Source organism: Salvelinus sp. IW2-2015, linkage group LG15 (genome assembly GCF_002910315.2).
Source record: "Salvelinus sp. IW2-2015 linkage group LG15, ASM291031v2, whole genome shotgun sequence".
NCBI classification, from domain to species: domain Eukaryota; kingdom Metazoa; phylum Chordata; class Actinopteri; order Salmoniformes; family Salmonidae; genus Salvelinus; species Salvelinus sp. IW2-2015.
The window spans coordinates 41,727,391-41,748,427 of record NC_036855.1 but is presented as its reverse complement, the minus strand read 5'-3'; the positions used below and the strand labels follow the sequence as shown (position 1 = coordinate 41,748,427).

Sequence of the window (21,037 nt, the reverse complement as noted above, 5' to 3'; positions counted from 1 at the left end):
GAACGTTGTCTTCAGAGTTGCAATTAGCAGTAAACATTAGCACGAAAGAGAGAGATACCCAAGTTCCTACAGCGCCAAGGAAATAAATACCCGAAAATCGCAATATACTGACATAAACTGAAATAATTCGGTTCAAAATAACAAGATTCATGTCTTAAAGTAAAGATGGACTGTCGCTTCTCTTTGCTTATTTGAGCTGTTCTTGCCATAATATGGACTTGGTGTTTTACCAAATAGGGCTATCTTCTGTATACCACCCCTACCTCGTCACAATACAACTGATTGGCTCAAAAGCATTACGAAGGAAATCAATTCCACAAATTCACTTTTAACAACTCTCCTTCCAGACTCACATCAAACATCTCTAATCCAAAGTTAAATCTAAAGTTAAATCTGACTACCTCATGAAGCCGGTTGAGAGAATGCCAAGAGTGAGTGTGCAAAGCTGTCATTTTTTTAATTTCACCTTTATTTAACCAGGTAGGCAAGTTGAGAACAAGTTCTCATTTACAATTGCGACCTGGCCAAGATAAAGCAAAGCAGTTCGACACATACAACAACACAGAGTGACACATGGAGTAAAACAAACATACAGTCAATAATACAGTAGAAAAAATAAGTATATACAATGTGAGCAAATGAGGTGAGATAAGGGAGGTAAAGGCAAAAAAAATGCCATGGTGGCGAAGTAAATACAATATAGCAAGTAAAACACCGGAATGGTAGATTTGCAGTGGAAGAATGTGCAAAGTAAAGATATAAATAATGGGGTGCAAAGGAGCAAAATAAATTAATAAATACAGTAGGGGGAGAGGTAGTTGTTTGGGCTAAATTATAGATGGGCTATGTACAGGTGCAGTAATCTGTGAGCTGCTCTGACAGCTGGTGCTTAAAGCTAGTGAGGGAGATAAGTGTTTCCAGTTTCAGAGATTTTTGTAGTTCATTCCAGTCATAGACAGCAGAGAACTGGAAGGAGAGGCGGCCAAAGGATGAATTGGTTTTGGGGGTGACCAGAGAGATATACCTGCTGGAGCGCGTGCTACAGGTGGGTGCTGCTATGGTGACCAGCGAGCTGAGATAAGGGGGGACTTTACCTAGCAGGGTCTTGTAGATGACCTGGAGCCAGTGGGTTTGGCGACGAGTATGAAGCGAGGGCCAGCCAACGAGAGACACCAGGTCGCAGTGGTGGGTAGTATATGTGGCTTTGGTGACAAAACGGATGGCACTGTGATAGACTGCATCCAATTTGCTGAGTAGGGTATTGGAGGCTATTTTGTAAATGACATCGCCGAAGACGAGGATCGGTAGGATGGTCAGTGTTACAAGGGTATGTTTGGCAGCATGAGTGAAGGATGCTTTGTTGCGAAATAGGAAGCCAATTCTAGATTTAACTTTGGATTGGAGATGTTTGATGTGAGTCTGGAAGGAGAGTTTACAGTCTAACCAGACACATAGAATATGTGGACAACTACAAATACCTAAGTCAGAACCGTCCAGAGTAGTGATGTTGGACGGGCGGGCAGGTGCAGGCAGCGATCGGTTGAAGAGCATGCATTTAATTTTACTTGTATTTAAGAGCAATTGGAGGCCACGGAAGGAGAGTTGTATGGCATTGAAGCTCGTCTGGAGGGTTGTTAACACAGTGTCCAAAGAAGGGCCAGAAGTATACAGAATGGTGTCATCTGCGTAGAGGTGGATCAGAGACTCACCAGCAGGAAGAGCGACATCATTGATGTATATAGAGAAGAAAGTCGGTCCAAGAATTGAGCCCTGTGGCACCCCCATAGAGACTGCCAGAGGCCTGGACAACAGGCCCTCCGATTTGACACACTGAKCTCTATCAGAGAAGTAGTTGGTGAACCAGGCGAGGCAATCATTTGAGAAACCAAGGCTATCGAGTCTGCCGATGAGGATGTGGTGATTGACAGAGTCGAAAGCCTTGGCCAGGTCAATGAATACGGCTGCACAGTATTGTTTCTTATCGATGGTGGTTAGGATATCGTTTAGGACCTTGAGCGTGGCTGAGGTGCACCCATGACCAGCTCTGAAACCAGATTGCATAGCGGAGAAGGTATGGTGGGATTCGAAATGGTCGGTAATCTGTTTGTTGACTTGGCTTTCGAAGACCTTAGAAAGYCAGGGTAGGATAGATATAGGTCTGTAGCAGTTTGGGTCAAGAGTGTCTCCCCCTTTGAAGAGGGGGATGACTGCAGCTGCTTTCCAATCTTTGGGAATCTCAGACGACACGAAAGGGAGGTTGAACAGGCTAGTAATAGGGGTTGCAACAATTTCGGCAGATCATTTTAGAAAGAGAAGGTCCAGATTGTCTAGCCCGGCTGATTTGTAGGGGTCCAGATGTTGCAGCTCTTTCAGAACATCAGCTGACTGGATTTGGGAGAAGGAGAAATGGGAAAGGCTTGGGCGAGTTGCTGTGGGGGGTGCAGTGCTGTTGACCGGGGTAGGGGTAGCCAGGAGGAAAGCATGGCCAGCCGTAGAAAAATGCTTATTGAAATTTGTCAATAATAGTGGATTTATCGGTGGTGAGAGTGTTTCCTGTCCGCAGTGCAGTGGGCAGCTGGGAGGAGGTGTTTTTATTCTCCATGGACTTTACAGTGTCCCAGAACTTTTTTGAATTTGTGTTGCAGGAAGCAAATTTCTGCTTGAAAAAGCTAACCTTGGCTTTTCTAACTGTCTGTGTATATTGGTTTCTAGCTTCCCTGAAAAGTTACATATCACGGGGGCTGTTCGATGCTAATGCAGAACGCCATAGGATGTTTTTGTGTTGGTTAAGGGCAGTCAGGTCTGGAGAGAACCAAGGGCTATATCTGTTCCTGGTTCTAAATTTATTGAATAGGGCATGCTTATTTAAGATGGTGAGGAAGGCATTTWAAAAAAATAAACAGGCATCCTCTACTGACGGGATGGGATCAATATCCTTCCAGGATACCCCGTCCAGGTCGATTAGAAAGGCCTGCTCGCTGAAGTGTTTGGGAAATAGGAGTGGAGCTAGGCACTGCAGGGCCTGGATTCACCTCTACATCACCAGAGGAACAGAGGAGGAGTAGGGTAAGGGTACGGCTAAAAGCTAAAAGCTATGAGAATTGGCCGTCTAGAACGTCCAGAACAGAGAGTWAAAGGAGGTTTCTGGGTTGCAATAAAATAGCTTCAAGGTATAATGTACAGACAAGGGTATGGTAGGATGTGAATACAGTGGAGGTAAACCTAGGTATTGAGTGATGATGAGAGAGATATTGTCTCTAGAAACATCATTGAAACCAGGTGATGTCATCACCTGGTTGGTGGTGGAACTGAAAGGTTGGAGAAGGCATAATGAGCAGGGCTACAGTGAAATAAGGCAATAAACACAAGCCAGAACAGCAATGGACAATGGTCATCAAGGCAAAGGGTGGCTACCTTGAAGAAATATAAAATATATTTGGATTTGTTTAACACTTTACTTACGACATGATTCCATATGTGTTYTTTCATAATTTTGATGTCTTCACTATTATTCTACAATGTAGAAAATAGTAACAATAAAGAAACACCCTTGAATGAGTAGGTGTGTGCAATCTTGACTGGTACTGTATATCTGACSAAATTATGAAAGACAAGCTATGTAATTTTGAATTCTGTTAAATAATTGTGGAAGAGGTGAAATTTGTTTTAATTTCTATCAACAATGATAGGTCTGACAATTTGGATGGAAATTTACTGAGGATAATAGCGGACGAGATTTGACACTCCTAGATATTTGCCATATCTTCAATTTAACCATACTAGAAAGTGTGATTCCTCAGGCCTGGAGGGAAGCAAAAGTTAATATCCTACTTAAAGATAGTAAAGCCCCCTTTTACTGGCTCAAATAGCCAACCCTTTGTAAACTTCTGGAAAGAATTGTGTTTGAACAGATACAATGCTATTTCAGCACGCTTATAGGGAAGGACATTCAACAAGGACAGCACTTACACAAATGACTGATGATTGGCTGAGAGAAATTAATGATAAAAGGATTGTGGGGGCTGTTTTGTTAGACTTCATTGTGGCTTTTGACATTATCGATCATAGTCTGTTGCTAGAAAAACGTATGTGTTATGGCTTTACACCCCCTGCTATATTGTGGATAAAGAGTTACCTGTCTAACAGAACACATAGGGTGTTCTTTAATAGAAGCCTCCAACAAAATCCAGGTAAAATCAGGAATTCGCCAGGGCAGCTGTCTAGGCCCCTTACTTTTTCAATCTTTACTAATGACATGCCTCTGGGTTTGAGTAAAGCCAGTGTGTCTACGTATGCAGATGACTCCACACTATACACGTCAGCTACCACAGAAACTGAAATAATTGCAACACTTAACAAAGAGCTGCATTAGTTTCATAATGGGTGGCAAGGAATAAGGTAGTCCTAAATATTTCAAAAACTGAAAGCATTGTATTTGGGACAAATCATTCACTAAACCCTAAACCTCAACTAAATATTGTAATGAATAATGTGAAAATTGAGCAACTTGAGGAGACTAAACTACTTGGAGAAACCCTGGATTGTAAACTGTCATTGTCAAAACATATTGATACAACAGTAGCTAGGATGAGGAGAAGTTTGTCCATAATAAAGCGCTGCTCTGCATTCTTAACAGCACTATCAACAACGCAGGTCCTACAGGCCCTAGTTTTGTCGCACCTGGACTACTGTTCAGTCGTGTGGTCAGGTGCGACAAAGAGGGAATTTGTAATAGGCTCAGAACAGGGCAGCATGGCTGGCCCTTGGATGTACACAGAGAGCTAACATTAATGTTAATCTCTGTCTGTTTGAACTGCTGGCACACAGCTCGGACATTCATGAATACCAAGGAATACAAGACATGCCAAGGCATACAAGACATGCCATCAGAGGTCTCTTCAGAGTCCACAAGTCCAGAACAGACCACGGGAGGTGCACAGTACTACATAGAACCATGACTACATGGAACTCAATTCCACATCAAGTAACTCATGCAAGCAGTAAAATTAGATACAAAATATAAAAATACACCTTATGGAACAGCGGGACTGTGAAGCAACACAAACATGGGCACAGGCACATGCATACAAACACACGATAATATTGTGTTGTAGATATGTGGTGGTAGAGCAGGGGACTGAGGGCACACTGAAATCTGTTGTAAATGTACTGTAATGTTATTTTAAATGTATAACTGCCATAATTTTGCTGGACCACAGGAAGAGTAGCTGCTGCCTTGGCAGCCGCTAATGGGGATCCATAACAAATACAAATACAGGTGTTCCAAAGAGATATTATCTCAAATCTGGAGCAAGTCCTATTAAACAACCTTATCTCAAAACCTGAATATACATACCTTTGAGGCAAATGTGCCATATGTCCATTCCTGTACATTTTGCCTAAATGACACAAACTTAAAACACAAGGCAATTATCCAGGGAGACCAGCGGTCACAGGAATAGGACATTGTCGAACTTTGTAAACTTTTTATTAAATCTCATGTGCACGCATTGCCATCAGATGTGAAAGACTATATAGACTTTAAAATCAAGATCTCACCAATGACGGGATTAACAGAAGATTGTATTTTGGTCACATTAGATGTTGAGTCTTTACAACAGCATTCCCCACACGGGAGGGTTGGCAGCCCTAGCTCACTACCTGAGAGACCGAGATACTAACGAATACCCACCAACAAACTTTATTCTAGAGCTGGCTGAATATGTTTTGATGTGTAACTATTTCAGGTTTGATGATGAATACTACCTCCATACGAATGCAACATCAACGGGTTCCACATTCACTCCAAACTATGCTAAGCTTTATGTGGGTCTATTTGAAGAATGTTTTGTTAACAATGGAAATCCATTCTTGAATAAAATCCTGAAGTGGTATCGATATATTGACGACACATTTTGCATATGAGTAGGAACGGGAAAAGAGCTGTCAGACTTTATGACATGACTTTTACTTCTTGTCAATAGGGGGGCGCCATTTCGACTTTGTAGAAATTCGTTCCCAAATTAAACTGCCTCGTACTCAATTCTTGCTCGTACAATATGCATATTATTATTACTATTGGATAGAAAACACTCTCTAGTTTCTAAAACCGTTTGAATTATATCTGTGAGTAAAACAGAACTCAAGTTGCAGCTAACTTCCTGTCAGGAAGTGAGAAATCTGAAATCGATGCTCTGTTCCAGGGTCAGTTTATTAAATTGCATGTGATCTATGAGTCGACATGCACTGCATACGATTTCCCCTAGATGTCAGTAAGCAGTGAGAATTGGAATGGTGTTGCTAGGCAGATCTGAGGCCATATAAAGGCTCATGGAACCGGGGCTGCACTCTTTTCAACGTTCGTCATGGCGCAAAGGAGGACCTCAGGATGGCATTCTGAAAAGCTCTCGTTATAGGCCTTAGATATATCCGGCTCTGATTTTATTCGATATAGGTGTTAAAGACATCATAATGTAGTTATTTTAAACCGAGTTATATCAGTTTATATCTGTATATTGCGATTTTTGGATATTTCTTTGTGCTGCGTTATGAACAGTTGGGCACGTCTGGGCCACATAGCTAATGTTTGCTGCTAATTCCTAAGTTGAAGAAGACAATCTATAACCGAGCAACGATGATTCTGGACAAAGGACCACTTGCACAAGATTCTGATGGAAGCTCATCAAAAAGTAAGAACTATTTATGATGTTAATTCGTTGTTCTGTTGAAAAATGTWAKACTACTATTCCGCCATTAATTTCGGTGCYGTCTCGCTTTAACGCACGCTGTATYTCGTAGTAARGTTAATTTTAAAAATCTAACACAGCGGTTGCATTAAGAACTAATGTATCTTTCATTTGCTGTCCAACCTGTATTTTTTWGTCAAGTTTATGATTAGTTATTGATTAGATTAGGTGCCTCTCCCAAGATTTCTCCCGYCATTTTGTTGGCAGCTTGGSTACTATTCTCATTGTATAACCACGATTTGTGCCGCTAAATATGCACATTTTCGAACAAACAATATATGTATTGTGTAATATGATGTTATAGGACTGTCATCTGAAGACGTTTGAGAAGGTTAGTGAAAAAATTTATATATTTTGCTGGTTTATTCGTTATCGCTACTGTTGGCTTGAATCAATGCTGTTGTGTGGTAAGCTAATATAATGCTAAATTGTGTTTTCGCTGTAAAACACTTAAAGAATCTGAAACATTGGCTGGATTCACAAGATCTTTGTCTTTCATTTGCTGTACTCTGTGTATTTTTCATAAATATTTTATGATGAGTATTTAGGTAATTCACGTTGCTCTCTGTAGTTATTCTAGTTGCTTTGGTGAGAGTTGTGATGGTGGCTGCAATGTAAAACTATGATTTATACCTGAAATATGCACATTTTTCTAACAAAACATATGCTATACAATAAATATGTTATCAGACTGTCATCTGATGAAGTTGTTTCTTGGTTAGTGGCTATATATATCTTTATTTGGTCGAAATTGTGATAGCTACCTATGCAGGAAAAAAATGGTGGAGAAAAAAAAGTTGTGTCTTTTGCTAGTGGTTAGCTAATAGATTTACATATTGTGTCTTCCCTGTAAAACATTTTAAAAATCAGAAATGATGGCTGGATTCACAAGATGTGTATCTTTCATCTGGTGTCTTGGACTTGTGATTTAATGATATTTAGATGCTAGTATTTACTTGTGACGCTATGCTAGGCTATGCTAGTCAGCTTTTTTACTGTGGGGGGTGCTCCCGGATCCGGGATTGGGACCAATTAGAAGTTAATTAAACAAATTGCATAGAACCTAACACCTCAAAAAAGTCATAACATGGGTATTAGTCCATCGCCATTATGAGAGTTCTGCACCACAGGGGACCTTGGTACTTTTCAGCATGTGCTGTGGAAATGCCCGGGGCTGTTTGAATTCTGGAGGAAAGTCAACGATGTCATCTCTGTACTTACATATAAAATTCTGCTATTAGATCCAATAGGGATGTTGCCTTGTGATGACTCTGATTTGCATGTGCACTTCTCATGGCTCCAACAGTGTGTGTAGCGAAATGCACTCTCTCATTAACTTCTGTGTGTGACCAATACAATTTGATTTGGTTGTTAGGAACCACAGCTGCTAAGAAAATGATTGTAGAAAGGTGGATTACACCTCATCAGTTACCATTGCAACAATGGCTGCTCACATTTAAGGAAATTGTACTTATGGAGCTCTCCACGGCCAGACTCCACAGGCCCAAGGTGTTCACGCTGGACATACGGAAAAAAGCAGCAGCGGACATTTCTGAACTCTTAAACAACGGGCCTTTACACCCATGAATGTGTATCAATAATGTGTCACTATTTCTGAGGATATATGATGTATTGTTCAGAAGATGTAATAGAAATTAGTTTTTATCTCATGATTTATTTTACATGCTATCAGAATGTCTTTTGGGCGTCTCTGGACAGGAACGGGCCAGCAGACTTGACTACTTCATCTTGTGCCATCCTTCCCGGAGGGCTGTCTGTTCTAACATGCAAAGGTAAATCTCGATGTCATCATCCTCCGTTAGCTTGATAAAAAATTGATTGGGATGCGATTCAGTCTGCGTTTCTCCTCGCAGCTTCTTGACTTCCTCAAGCAGGCAGACATTCTGTAGACACTGTTCTTCCAGCGTTCGTTTGTGAAAGTTCTGTTGCGCCCGAACGAATTGAGCTATCAACTCGTCCATACTGATACTGCATAAACGTCAACCCTGGTCTGACGACATTGTCAGAATGCCTGCATTCTCCACCACTTGTGGCAGACCAAGGGGTTTGATCGAGACGTTTACACAGATCGGTCTCATCCAGGAGACCTCTCCTGGAATACCGCCTTCTGGGCTCCGGGGAATGTTGTCTCCTCTGGGATAGAACACAGAGCACCTCGTTTCTAGCAGGCCGTGAGGACGTCTATCCAGTAACAACCTCTCACCACCTCCAAACCTCCCGTGGCTGCCCTCCTGGCAGCTTTATGGGCCCCGCAAGGCTGATGAGCAATCAGCCCCTTGATTACTCACCAGTCTCAATCAGCCCCAATTAGTCTTGGCCGGAGGACCCATCGAGACCTGGCACGTCCAGCAGAGGGAGCCAACACCGCGTGATGTAGACTCTGTCTGTCACCAGGCCTCAATGAGTCTCCCCCGGTGGCTTGTCCGCAGTACAATACAAAAGATTGCTTTTCTTCCATCCAGATGCCCAGATATTTATAAGCGGGGACATGTTTAATGGGGGCACCATCCAATGGACATATGCATAAATCATCAGATACATTTTTACCTGAATTGGAAAATAACATCCCTGCATAAAGTATCAACTTCACTTCAACAAAGGCTTTCTGCAAGGAAATGAAGGCAGACTGGGGCTCCAAAAGAGCCTGGCCAACCGTGGGGGCAATAGCATACACAACTGTTTGCAGAAAGCCTTTGTTGAACTGAAATTGGTACTTAATACAGGTCAAAACAAGTATATGTTATTTTTCAAAACATTTTTTTTAAATGGATGGTGCCCACATTGATCGTGTCCCCTCTGGGCATCTGGATTGAAGAATAGCTATCTCTTAAAAAGCATATTGATAAGTTAGTTAAGAAGTTGAGAATAAAAATGGGCTTCTTTAGAAATAGGTCATGCCTCTTCGCTAAATAGCAAAAAGCAGATAATTCAGTCAACATTCCTGCCGGTTCTAGACTATCTACACTGAGTGTACAGAACATTAGGAGCACCTTCATAATATTTAGTTGCACCCCCTTTTTCCCTCAGAACAGCCTCAATTCATCGGGGCATGTACTACAAGTTGTCGAAAGCGTTCCACAGGGATGCTGGCCCATGTTGACTCCAATGCTTCCCACAATTGTGCCAAGTTGCCTGGATGTCCTTTGGGTGGTGGACCATTCTTGATACACACCGGAAACCGTTGAGCATGAAAACCCCAGCAGCATTGCAGTTCATGACACACTCAAATCTATGTGCCTGGCATCTACTAACATACCCCATTCAAAGGCAATTCAATGTTTTGTCTTGCCCAATCACCCTCTGAATGGTGATTGGGACAATCCATGTCTCAATTGTCTCAAGGCTTAAAAATCCTTCTTTAACCTGTCTCATCCCCTTCATCTACACTGATTGAAGTGGATTTAAGGATTTAATAGGTGATATCAATAAGGGATTTGTATTTATTAGCAATCCCCATTAGCTGCTCTTCCTGGCGTCCAAACACATTAAAGCACTTACATTACATATAAAACAAAAGATAAAACAGTACCTCATATAACATTATTAAACCACTAAATATCTACAATACAAAATGTACAATAAAATATGTATAATACCACCATACAACAATTTTACAATGTATGCGTATGTCTGTACCGGTGTGTGTGTCTTCACAGTCCTCGCTGTTCCATAAGGTGTATTTTAACCAGTTTTTTTTATCTGATTCAACTGCTTGCAACAGTTAACTGATGTGAAATATAGTTCAATGTAGTCATGGCACTATGCAGTACTGTGCGCCTCCCGTAGTCTGTTCTGGACTAGGGGACTGTGACGAGACCTCTGGTGGTATATCTTGTGGGGTATTCATGGGTATCTGAGCTGTGTGGCAATGGTTTAAACAGACTGCTCGGTACATTCAGCTTGTCAACACTTTTTACAAAAACAAATGATGAAGTCAATCTCTCTTCCACTTTGAGCCAGGAGAAACTGACATGCATATCATTAATGTTAGCTCTCTGTGTACTTTTAAGGGCCAGCCGTGTTCTGAACCAATAGCAATTTTCCTAAGTTTACTCAAAGCCAGCGGCATGGCGTTAGTAAATATTGAAAAAATTAAGGAGCCTAAACTGCTGCTCTGGGGAACTCCTGAATCTACCTGGATTATGTTTGAAAGGCTTCCATTAAAGAACACCCTCTGTGTTCTGTTAGACAGGTAACTCTTTGTCCACAATATTGCAGGAGGTGTAAAGACATTACACATAAGTTTTTCCAGCAGCAGACTATGATCGATAATGTGAAAAGCTGCACTGAAGTCTAACAAAAAGCCCCTACAATCTTTTTATCATCYAATTCTCTCAGCCAATCATCAGTCATTTGTGTAAGTGCTGTGCCTGTTGAATGTTTTTCCCTATAGGCGTGCTGAAAGTCTGTTGTCAATTTGTTTACTATGAAATAGCATTGTCTTGTATCTGCTCAAACACCATTTTTTCCAAAAGTTTACAAAGGGTTGGCAATTTGAGCCAGTAAAGGAGACTTTACTATCCTTAAGTAGGGGAATAACTTTTAATTCCCTCCAGGCCTGAGGGCACACACTTTCTAGTAGGCTTAAATTTAAGATATGGCAAATAGGATTGACAAATAGGAGGGACAATATCGTCCGCTATTATCCTCAGTAATTTTCCATCCAGATTGTCAGACTCCGGTGGCTTGTCATTGTTGATAGACAATTATTTTTTCACCTCTTGCCCACTCATTTTATGGAATTCAAAAGTACAATGCTCATCTTTCAAAACTTGGTCAAATATACTTGGATGTGTAGTGTCAGAGTCTGTTGCTGGCATGTCATGCCTAAGTTTGCTTATCTTTCCAATGAAAAAGGCATTAAAGTAGTTGGCAATACCAGTGGGTTTTGTGATGAATGAGTCATCTGATTCAATGAATGAAAGAGAAGAGTTCCCAAAATGTCATTTAAGGTGCTCCAAAGCTTTTTAATACCATTCTTTATATTATTCATTTTTGTTTCATAGTGTAGTTTATTTAGTCACATGATTTCTTAATTTGCAGTATGTTTGCCAATTGATTGGGCTGCCAGACTTATTTGCCATACCTTTTGCCTCATCCCTCTCAACCATACCATTTTTCAATTCCTCATCAATCCAAGGGGATTTAACAGTGTTTACTGTCATTTTCTTAACTGGAATAAGCAATTTCATAAATGTGTCAAGTGCAGTGTCAGGTTGCTCCTCATTACACACAACAGAGCAGCAAATAGTATTTACATCATCAACATCTGACCTCTTATACAATATATTAGGCCCAGCCTTTGGAATTTTGGTTTTCCTAGATATGGCTACTATATTGTGATCACTACATCCTATGGATTTGGATACTGCTTGAAATCAAATTTCTGCAGCATTAGTAAAGCTGTGATCAATACATGTTGATGATTTCATTCCTGTGCTATTTGTAACTAGTGGGCAGCTTGATGAAAGCCAGTCAATATTTAAAACACCCAGAAAATATACTTCTCTGTTGATATCACACACATTGTCAAGCATGTCACACATATTATCCAGATACTGACTGTTAGCACTTGGTAGCCTATAGCAGCTTCCCACAAGAATGGGCTTTATATGAGGCAGATGAACCTGCAGCCATATTACTTCAACAGTATTTAACATTAGATCATCTCTAAGCTTTTCAGGAATGTGGCTCTGAATATAGACCGCAGCACTGGCATTTCTGTCTTTTCGGGTAGATGTCATAGCCATATATTACTACCACTGTATCATTACAGGTATTATCTAAGTGAGTTTCAGAGATAGTCAGAATATGAATGTCATCTGTTACAAGAAAGTTATTGACTTCATGAATCTTGTTTCTTAGGCTACTTATGTTAATATGGGCTATTTTTAGCACTTTTCTTTGTTGCTTGATTGTTTTTAATGCTTAACTTGGGAGCTTATCAGCTCATGTTATTTACATTGGAGCTGATAGTGCACGGTCAGTCATTCCTGTAGAGTATCTTCTGTTTCCAGAAGGTGTCAAAGTTATCTATAAAATTGATTCCAACAGAGCTACAGTAATCTTTTAGCCAGATGTGTAACGCCAGTAGCCTGCTGAGTCTTTCACACCTACTGCCCAACAACGGTACCGGACCAGAAATGATTGGCCGCTTTTTGGAATCTTTCAATGCTAGAATCAGTTCTTTAAAATCAATTTTCAAAAGTTCCTAGCCCTCCTGATGTTATTTGACCCCACATGGACAATGACAGCGTCAACTCCCAAGCATCTGTTGTAGAATGGTCGGAAGCAGCCTTGTAATGTCCTGTACTTGTGCTCCTGGGTAGTACAGGGTTTTTGCACTGGGAACCAAGATTTTTCTCACCATAGAGCTGCCGATGTTGACAGCTGGTGAAAGCTGGGGAGGTCCGGCTGTTCTTTCGCCTATAGTTGTTTAAAAGACCCCTTGAGGACCGAAGGGTGGTGGGGCCCGATGGACCAGAGCCGGCTGTAGTATATGTGGTAGAGACGCCCTGGGCTGGAGACAGGGTAGAGGATGAGGGAGCAGGAATCTCCGGAAGCAGGTGGGCGAAACTGTTGGTCAGCAGGATGGGATTCCCTAAACCCATTTCAGCCCCATTCACCAAAGACCTCTGCCTTGGGATCATAGCTTTCACTTGGATTCACTTGGTTAGTCTATGTCATGTTTTGTACACTCAGTGTATATGAATGCAGCTGCCACTACACTAAATTGGATGCAAAATGTTCAGTACACATCACTGCAGTCTGTATCAGAAAGTAGGATGGCCCTCTGAAGTCTTGTACAGTAAATCGATGCATTGCTCTCTTTTTGTTTATAAAGCTCTCTTGCAAACTTCCGCCGTACCTTACTTCATTGTTAAAAATGTGGGAAATTATATTTTATATAAATACAGTTGCTTAGAGAAAGAGATTGTTAAAAAAAGAAAAAAAGAATTTATGGGTCAACATTGACACCCCTTAAGATTCTTATGAATAAAGTAGTGAAATGTTCAATATTTGGTACCATATTCCTAGCATGCAAAGAAAGACTACATCAAATTTGTGACCACAAACTTGTTGGATTCATTTGCAGAAATTGAATGTAATGTGTCGTGTCATTTTGGAGTCACTTGTATTATTCGCAGATAAGAATATAATATGTTACGGGTATACGGGTAAGAGTCTACTTACATTTTCAGATATACGTTTCTAATTTAGTCAGAAAGTAATTGTTATTGCAAGTTAAAGCATACTGTTAGTTAGCTAGCGTTAGCTTGCTGGCTTGCTAGCTAACGTTACGTGTATGATCTGTGTAGTAATATTATTAGAATCAGAAATCCATTTGCATTGCTAGTTATAGCCGAATGTTATCTAGCTAACATTGTACCTAGTTTGTTAGCTTTAGCTACCTGCAGATTCATACTACAGCTGTTTGTATTGGTAGTAGTATGAGTTGGGATTATTATTTAACCTTTATTTAACTAGGCAAGTCAGTTAAGAACAAATTCTTATTTACAATGACAGCCTACTGGGGAACAGTGGGTTAACTGCCTTGTTCGGGGGCAGAACGACAGATGTTTACCTTGTCAGCTCGGGGATTCGATCCAGCAACCTTTCGGATACTGGCCCAACGCTCTAACCACTAGGCTACCTGCCGCCCCATTACAGTTTATTATTACGGTTCATTGTTTAGCTAGCTAACTACATGTCGAAACAAAAGACTCCACTTTGGCCGGGTTATTACATGACCCATCAAATTAGCCAGGTGTGTCTGGGGGTGATTACGGCCGTCTATTGTATTTCATGAACATGTGTACATGTCTAGAAAATAGTGACCTGTTCACTTAGCTAGATGTAGCTGGGTGATGGTTATAGCATTTCCTTCACATGACCCATCAATTTAGACAAGTGTGTCGGGTAAGCATCATCTAATAATTATAAAATATTTATAAAATATTTTTAGCTGGCCACTTTCTGTTTTTGATATTGCTACTATGCAAGTAACCACTTCACTTTACCATTTACACCTTCTGTATCCTTRGCATGTGACAAATAAACGTAGATTTTATTTGATATAGCGTGTGTTTACCACATGGCCTTACGTGAATCCTTAGAGATGAGTGGGGCTAAGGCTTAAGAGGGTGTGAARGATGATGAATGGGTGTAGACAAAGAAGAACTTTCCAGTAAGTGTACCAAAACATTCAAGGGCCATTCTCAAAAGTGGGGTTACAAGTTTATCAACTTTCAAAGCAGAATTACTTTCCCATTGTTCCTCAACTACAGTATATGATATTCCATTGTCTAGCTCGTCTCTACATTTATCCAATGTAAAAAGCACTATTTTAAATTTTGCTTCATAAGACCGAATCAAGGCGGCCGGTCACAAATACTAAACTTTTGACTACTTAATTTATAAGAATCTTTAGGGCTGTCAACTTTTATCCTACCGTTTACCCTACCTTGTTAAACAAAATCTCTTCCTCTGCAATTGTGTCAGTATAAAATAATTTCTCTATTTTGTTGCATAAAATATAGCTTAGTATATTAATTATTGATTTTATACAGTCATTATTGCTCATAATTATCAAGCATTTCAATAATGTTGGACCCCATTGCTTCTGTTTTACCGTTTAGAAATTGTATTTATTTAACCAGGTTAGTCTCGTTGAGATAAAAACTAATCTTTTTCAAGAGAGACCTGGAAAGACCTTTATGTATCTAGTTCACAGGTGTGAAGAAGTCATAATTATTTAGACAAATTTACATATAGTGTATCAAAGTAGTCAAAAGTGTAATATTTCTACAAACTCGGATGCATTTGCAGTTTTTGGGTTTTTGGGTTATGTTTTGCCCAATAGTAACTGAATCTTAAATCTAAAATGCTGGAGTATAGAGCCAAATTAAGTCATTTTAGCTTCACTGTCCAAACACATGGAGTAAATACATGTATTTATTTTAAGAACTCAGTCAGGGTGTCAATTCACTGTTGAGAGTTAGAATAGTATAATACACAAGGCGGTTTTCCTCTTCTCACAGTGCCTTCAGAAATAATTCACACCCCTTGACTTTTTCCACATTTTGTTGTATTACAGCCTACATTTTAAATTGACTAAATAAAGATTTTTGGGGTACTGGGCTAGACATAATAACCCATGATGTCAAAGTGGATTTTCTTTTTTTTTGTATTTACAATTAAAAATGAAAAGCAGAAATGTCTTGAGACATTCAATCCCTTCATTATATAATATGTTGCATGGAGTCACTCTTTGAACAATAATAGTGTTTAACATGATTTTTGAATGACTGCCTCATCGCTGCACCCCACACATACAGATAATTGTAAGGTCCCTCAGTCGAACAGTGAACTTCAAACACAGATTCCACCACAAAGACCAGGGAGGGTTTCCAATGACTCGCAAAAAAGGGCACCTATTGGTAGATAGGTTAAAAAAAATAAAGCCCAGTTCTGTGCATGAAACAGCCAGGGGGAAAGGTCATAAAACACTCACTCTCTCTCGCTTTCTCCCATACACACACAGTAAAGAATCTAAAGTGAGAACACTCCCTCTGAATGCTTTCTACTCACACCCCAAATCGAATGACTGTGTATACTGCCATAAACACCCTAGCAGCCTGCCTCTCTTCAATCTAAAGGCCCTGTCAGAGAACATTATAATCAGAGCTGCTGTTAAAACTCATAAATAAACTGACTAAATGCCTGTGATGCTCAGAAGGCAGCTCAGTCAGGGAATCCAGGTAGTGTGTGTGTGCGCATCTGTGCTGCATGTGTGTGTTTAGATAGGCCTTACCTCTGCGAATGCTGCGTCTCAGTTTTCCACAGAAGGCGTCAACACGAGGCAGCTCCTGCCCTTCTGTAGTGGGGGAGGGACTCTGTTCGGGGTAGGACAGAGGTAGGCAGGGGGGGAGGGGGGACTGGTCTTGGGGGGTCTTGTTGCCACCTGGAGGGGGCGAGGAGGAGGTGGGAGGGGGGGAAGTGGTAGTGGGGGTCTGGGGGGTAGGGTTCTGGGGGGTGGGGAGGTGGAATGTAGGGGTTTGGGCTGAGGTTGGACTACTGACAGCGGACTGAGAGAAGGAGGAGGGGATAGAGTTAATGTTAGTAAGGTCCAGCCCCCCCACCCTAGCACTGATGGGAGAATGCAGAGAGAGTTTGCGTGTGCGGACAGGAGAGGAAGTGCGGGAGGAGATGGAGAGAGGACCGGAGAACTTGCGGCAGAGACGGGGGGACTTGTCATTGGTGTGATCACCACTTCGGTTGTTCTGGTTGGTGGCAAAGAACAATTCCAAAGACCTAAGAGAGAGCGAGAGAGAGAGCGAGCGCGAGAGGGGGAAAAAATCTGTCATTGTGAGGAAAGCATGAATTGAGTGTTTTGAGACAGGAGATGCTATTATCATCATCATGCCAGACAACTGTGAACAGAACCATCAGCACTACAGATAGATCTATAACTCAGCCTGAGTGGAAAATGGTAAAATAGGTTACATGAAAGACCATGCAAAGATGTTGAAGAAAGGAGTGAGAGTGGTGCTGCGCGATTAGAGCTTTTTGAGATTGGTTCAGATTCGGTTCGATTATAAACAATAATCAAGAATTTCGAAACTTTAAATGCACTATGCATTATGTGGGTTGAATGCTGTAACCAAACAGAATAAAACAATAATTAAAAAGTCCCATGATGATAATGACTGCTCATGACTGCTTATCACTTATTAACCATCAGTTATTCACATTACTTCAAAAAAATATTTTAGTTGTTGTGTATATTACATTTGTTTTATTTGATGACTTTAATTTCATTCCAAGTCATCATCTCATCTCTATAGAGCTGCTAACTATGCTGTCTGACAAAACCATTATTTTAGTAGTTCTTTAAAGTAAATAAGGCATACCAATATGACTGCTGAATACCAATACCTCAAGAAGCAACTGCTCTCTATGTATCCCATCTTGATCGCACATTCTTCTGTCTCTTATGTAGCAGGCGTAAGAATAAACATTATTATGGACTATGGTTATTTGTAGTTAATTATCACGTTTTCGTCACTAAACTATGTAGAACATTGGCCTGTTGGAAACTACAACTCTCTACTACAGTAGATAGCACAGTTCGGGCATGATCTGATTTATCTGTAGAGAAACTACAGTGTGCGCATTGACCTCACAGAAAGAAAAAAAATGAAATGGAATTCAAATAATTCGACCAATGTCAGTCAATAAAGTTGTTTAAAAACCAAAAATTAACCGACATTTCTGTTAATCGCTCAGCACTAAGTGACACACAGACAGAGAGAGAGAGAGAGACAGAGAGGGAAAGAGCCCAGTGGTCTTCCACAGTAGTCAGAAGGGAAGATATGCAGACGGAAGATGCTAGAGGGAGGGAGAAAGAAAACTAAGGACAGAGACATTGAGCGAAGGACAGGGAAAGGGTGAGGAGGAAAGAGCAAAATAGCCTTGAAGTCTTCTCTAAAAGAAAAGGTGCAGTGAAAAGATGCAAAAGTGAGGAAAGACAAGAAAGAGCGAGAGAGAGGGGAGAGAACACAAGTGAGATGCAAAGAGATAGGTACCTGGACAAGTCCAGGGACAGAAAGAGAAAGAGCAAGGGATAAAGCAGAGGGGGAGAGAGAGAGGCAGATTGTGTTACTTGGACTGATCCAGGGCTATCTTCCTGATCTTCAGGCTGTAGTCAGGACAGATGGACGTGATGGACAGGCGGTCAAATGAGTGGTACTGTACCCTGTGGAGGGGGATGGAGAGGAAAGGGATATAACGGAGAGGGGTGAGAGAAGGGGATGGGCAAGGGGTGATGGGGTGAGGATGAGAGAGGAGGGGATGGAGTGAGAAGAGGGGATGGGTGAGGGGGGATGAAGGTGATGGGAAAGGTGGAGGATGGAGGAGTGAAGGTCAGGACAACATATACGTTTATTTATATATAATTGACAATGATCACAGGACATCAAAGCCTTTTCATGTTGAAACTGTATGTGTGAATTTTGTCATTATGCTCCAGGGTGAAGACTCCCCTAGGTCAGTGGAGGCTGCTGAGGGGAGGACGGCTCATAATAATGGCTGGAACGAAGCAAATGGAATGGAATCAAACATATGAAAACCATGTGTTTGATACCATTCCACTGCTTCCGCTCCAGCCATTAACACGAGCCTGTCCTCCCCAATTAAGGTGCCACCAACCTCCTGTGCCTTAGGTACAGATCTAGGATAATCTTCCCCTCCCCCAATTCTAACCTTAACCATTAGTGAGGAAAATGCCAAACTGACAAGATCAGTGTCTAGGAGCAAATACACCCTGTCATATACTGTAGGTGTGTGGGTTTGTGGGTCTCTGCTGTTGTTGCTGGTCTATGTTCTCTGTTAATGAGCTCATCCAGGAGTTAGCCTACACACACCTGCGCTGGACACAGGAAAAAGATAGGAAAAGAGGCACAAACTTTCCAGTTGAAAGGATCATTAGGTCTGGGCAGGGAAATGCACACACACACACATAACACTGTCTGACATATATACGTCTTTGCAATTAACCCCTGGGCCACAAGTGGTCCTGCACCACTCACCCTCCGTTCTGGGGCTGAAACAGCCAGGTGGAAAGGTCACAAAACACTCAGTCTCTCTCTCTCTCTCATACAACACACACACAAAACACCAATGAAACTGGATAGAGAGAATAACAGGAGATATAATGAGGTGAGAGGTTTAGAGAAAACTCAAACCTCTGTAACATGAAAATGTGTGTGCGCTTTTCTGTGAATGTGTGCATGTCATGCATGTTCTCTCTCGTGTATTACCTGACAGGTATAGAGGTGAAAGGTTTCTTGTAGATGTCAGCCAGTTTATCCATGACCACGGCAGCAGTAGTGAAGATGCGGTAGGTGTGGAGGAAGGTGTTGAGGAAGTCGATGGAGAGGAAGCGCAAGTCCGTCAGCCTTTCCAGCAGCCGCTCCACGCTGGCGTAGCGAATCTGTGGGACCTTGCAGGAGTTGAGTGTCTTGCTGAAGCAAATGTCAACATCATCTTTATGGAGGCGCATATCAGATCTGATGGACGGACACACACACACACACAATCACTGGTGATCTAATCATTGAATTGCTAGGATTACTCACACATAAGTTTTAGGTATGGATAAACACTTAAAGTTGCAGTAAGTCATGTCAGAAGCTAGCAGATTAATTACTTACCGACAACCGCTGCAAATTCCAATAAAACTACATCACGGTTTGAAATTCACTATCCTTGCTTTGTCTAACAACACTATAAATCAATCGGTCAAAGGAGTTTTGTGGGTCAAAGTGCAGTATTTATTTAGTTTCATAGCACAAATATTTGTTTGCACATTTCTCACAATGTTACCAACACTTAGTAAACTTCTGGAAAAAATGTGTGTTTGACCAGATACAATGCTATTTCACAGTAAACAAATTGACAACAGACTTTCGGCACGCATATTGGGAAGGACACTCACCAAGCACGGCACTTACACAAATTACTGATTTGCTGAGAGAAATTGATGATAAAATTCTGGGGGCTGTCTTGTTAGACTTCAGAGCAGCTTTTAATATTATAGATCATAGTCTTTCTGGAAAAACGTATGTGTTATGGCTTTACACCCCCTGCTATAATGTGGATAAAGAGCTACTTGTCTAACAGAACACAGAGGGTGTTTTTTAATGGAAGCCTCTCAAACATAATCCAGGTAGAAGCAGGAATTCCCCAGGGTAGCTGTTTAGGCCCCTTGCTTTTTTCAATCTTTACTAACAACATGCCACTGGCTTTGAGTAATACAGGTCAGCTACTACAGCGACTGAAATGACTCCAACACTTAACAAAGAGCTGCASTTAGTTTTGAAATGGGTAGCAAGAAACGAGTTAGTCCTAAATATTTCCAAAACTAAAAGTATTGTATTTGGGACAAATCATTCACTAAACCCTAATCCTAAACTACATCTTGTAATGAATAATGTGGAAATTGAGCAAGTTGAGGTGACTAAACTGCTTGGAGTAACCCTGGATTGTAAACTGTCATGGTCAAAACATATTGATTCAACAGTAGCTAAGAAGGGGAGAAGTAGGTTCATAATAAAGTGCTGCTCTGCCTTCTTAACCTCTTGACGCTAAGGGGTCAGATTTTTTATTTTTTTTTAAATAACGTTCCCAAGGTAAACTAACTATTTCTCAGGTCCAGATCGTAGAATATGCATATAATTTACAGATTAGGATAGAAAACACTCCAAAGT

At 41.0% G+C, this 21,037-nt stretch overlaps 1 protein-coding gene across 3 annotated transcripts in view; it reads right to left on the bottom strand.

Annotated features, from left to right (window-relative positions):
- Positions 1-21,037, bottom strand: part of rasgrf2b (Ras protein-specific guanine nucleotide-releasing factor 2b) — a 221,700-nt gene that overhangs the window by 83,486 nt on the left and 117,177 nt on the right. For all 3 annotated transcript variants that reach the window (XM_024001934.2, XM_024001935.2, XM_024001936.2), the window contains exons 15-17: positions 19,589-19,837; positions 18,433-18,525; positions 16,582-17,081 (exon numbers count right to left, since the gene is read on the bottom strand). In XM_024001934.2, coding sequence (XP_023857702.1) covers positions 16,582-17,081; positions 18,433-18,525; positions 19,589-19,837 — 842 coding nt within the window. The remainder of the gene's footprint in view (positions 1-16,581; positions 17,082-18,432; positions 18,526-19,588; positions 19,838-21,037) is intronic.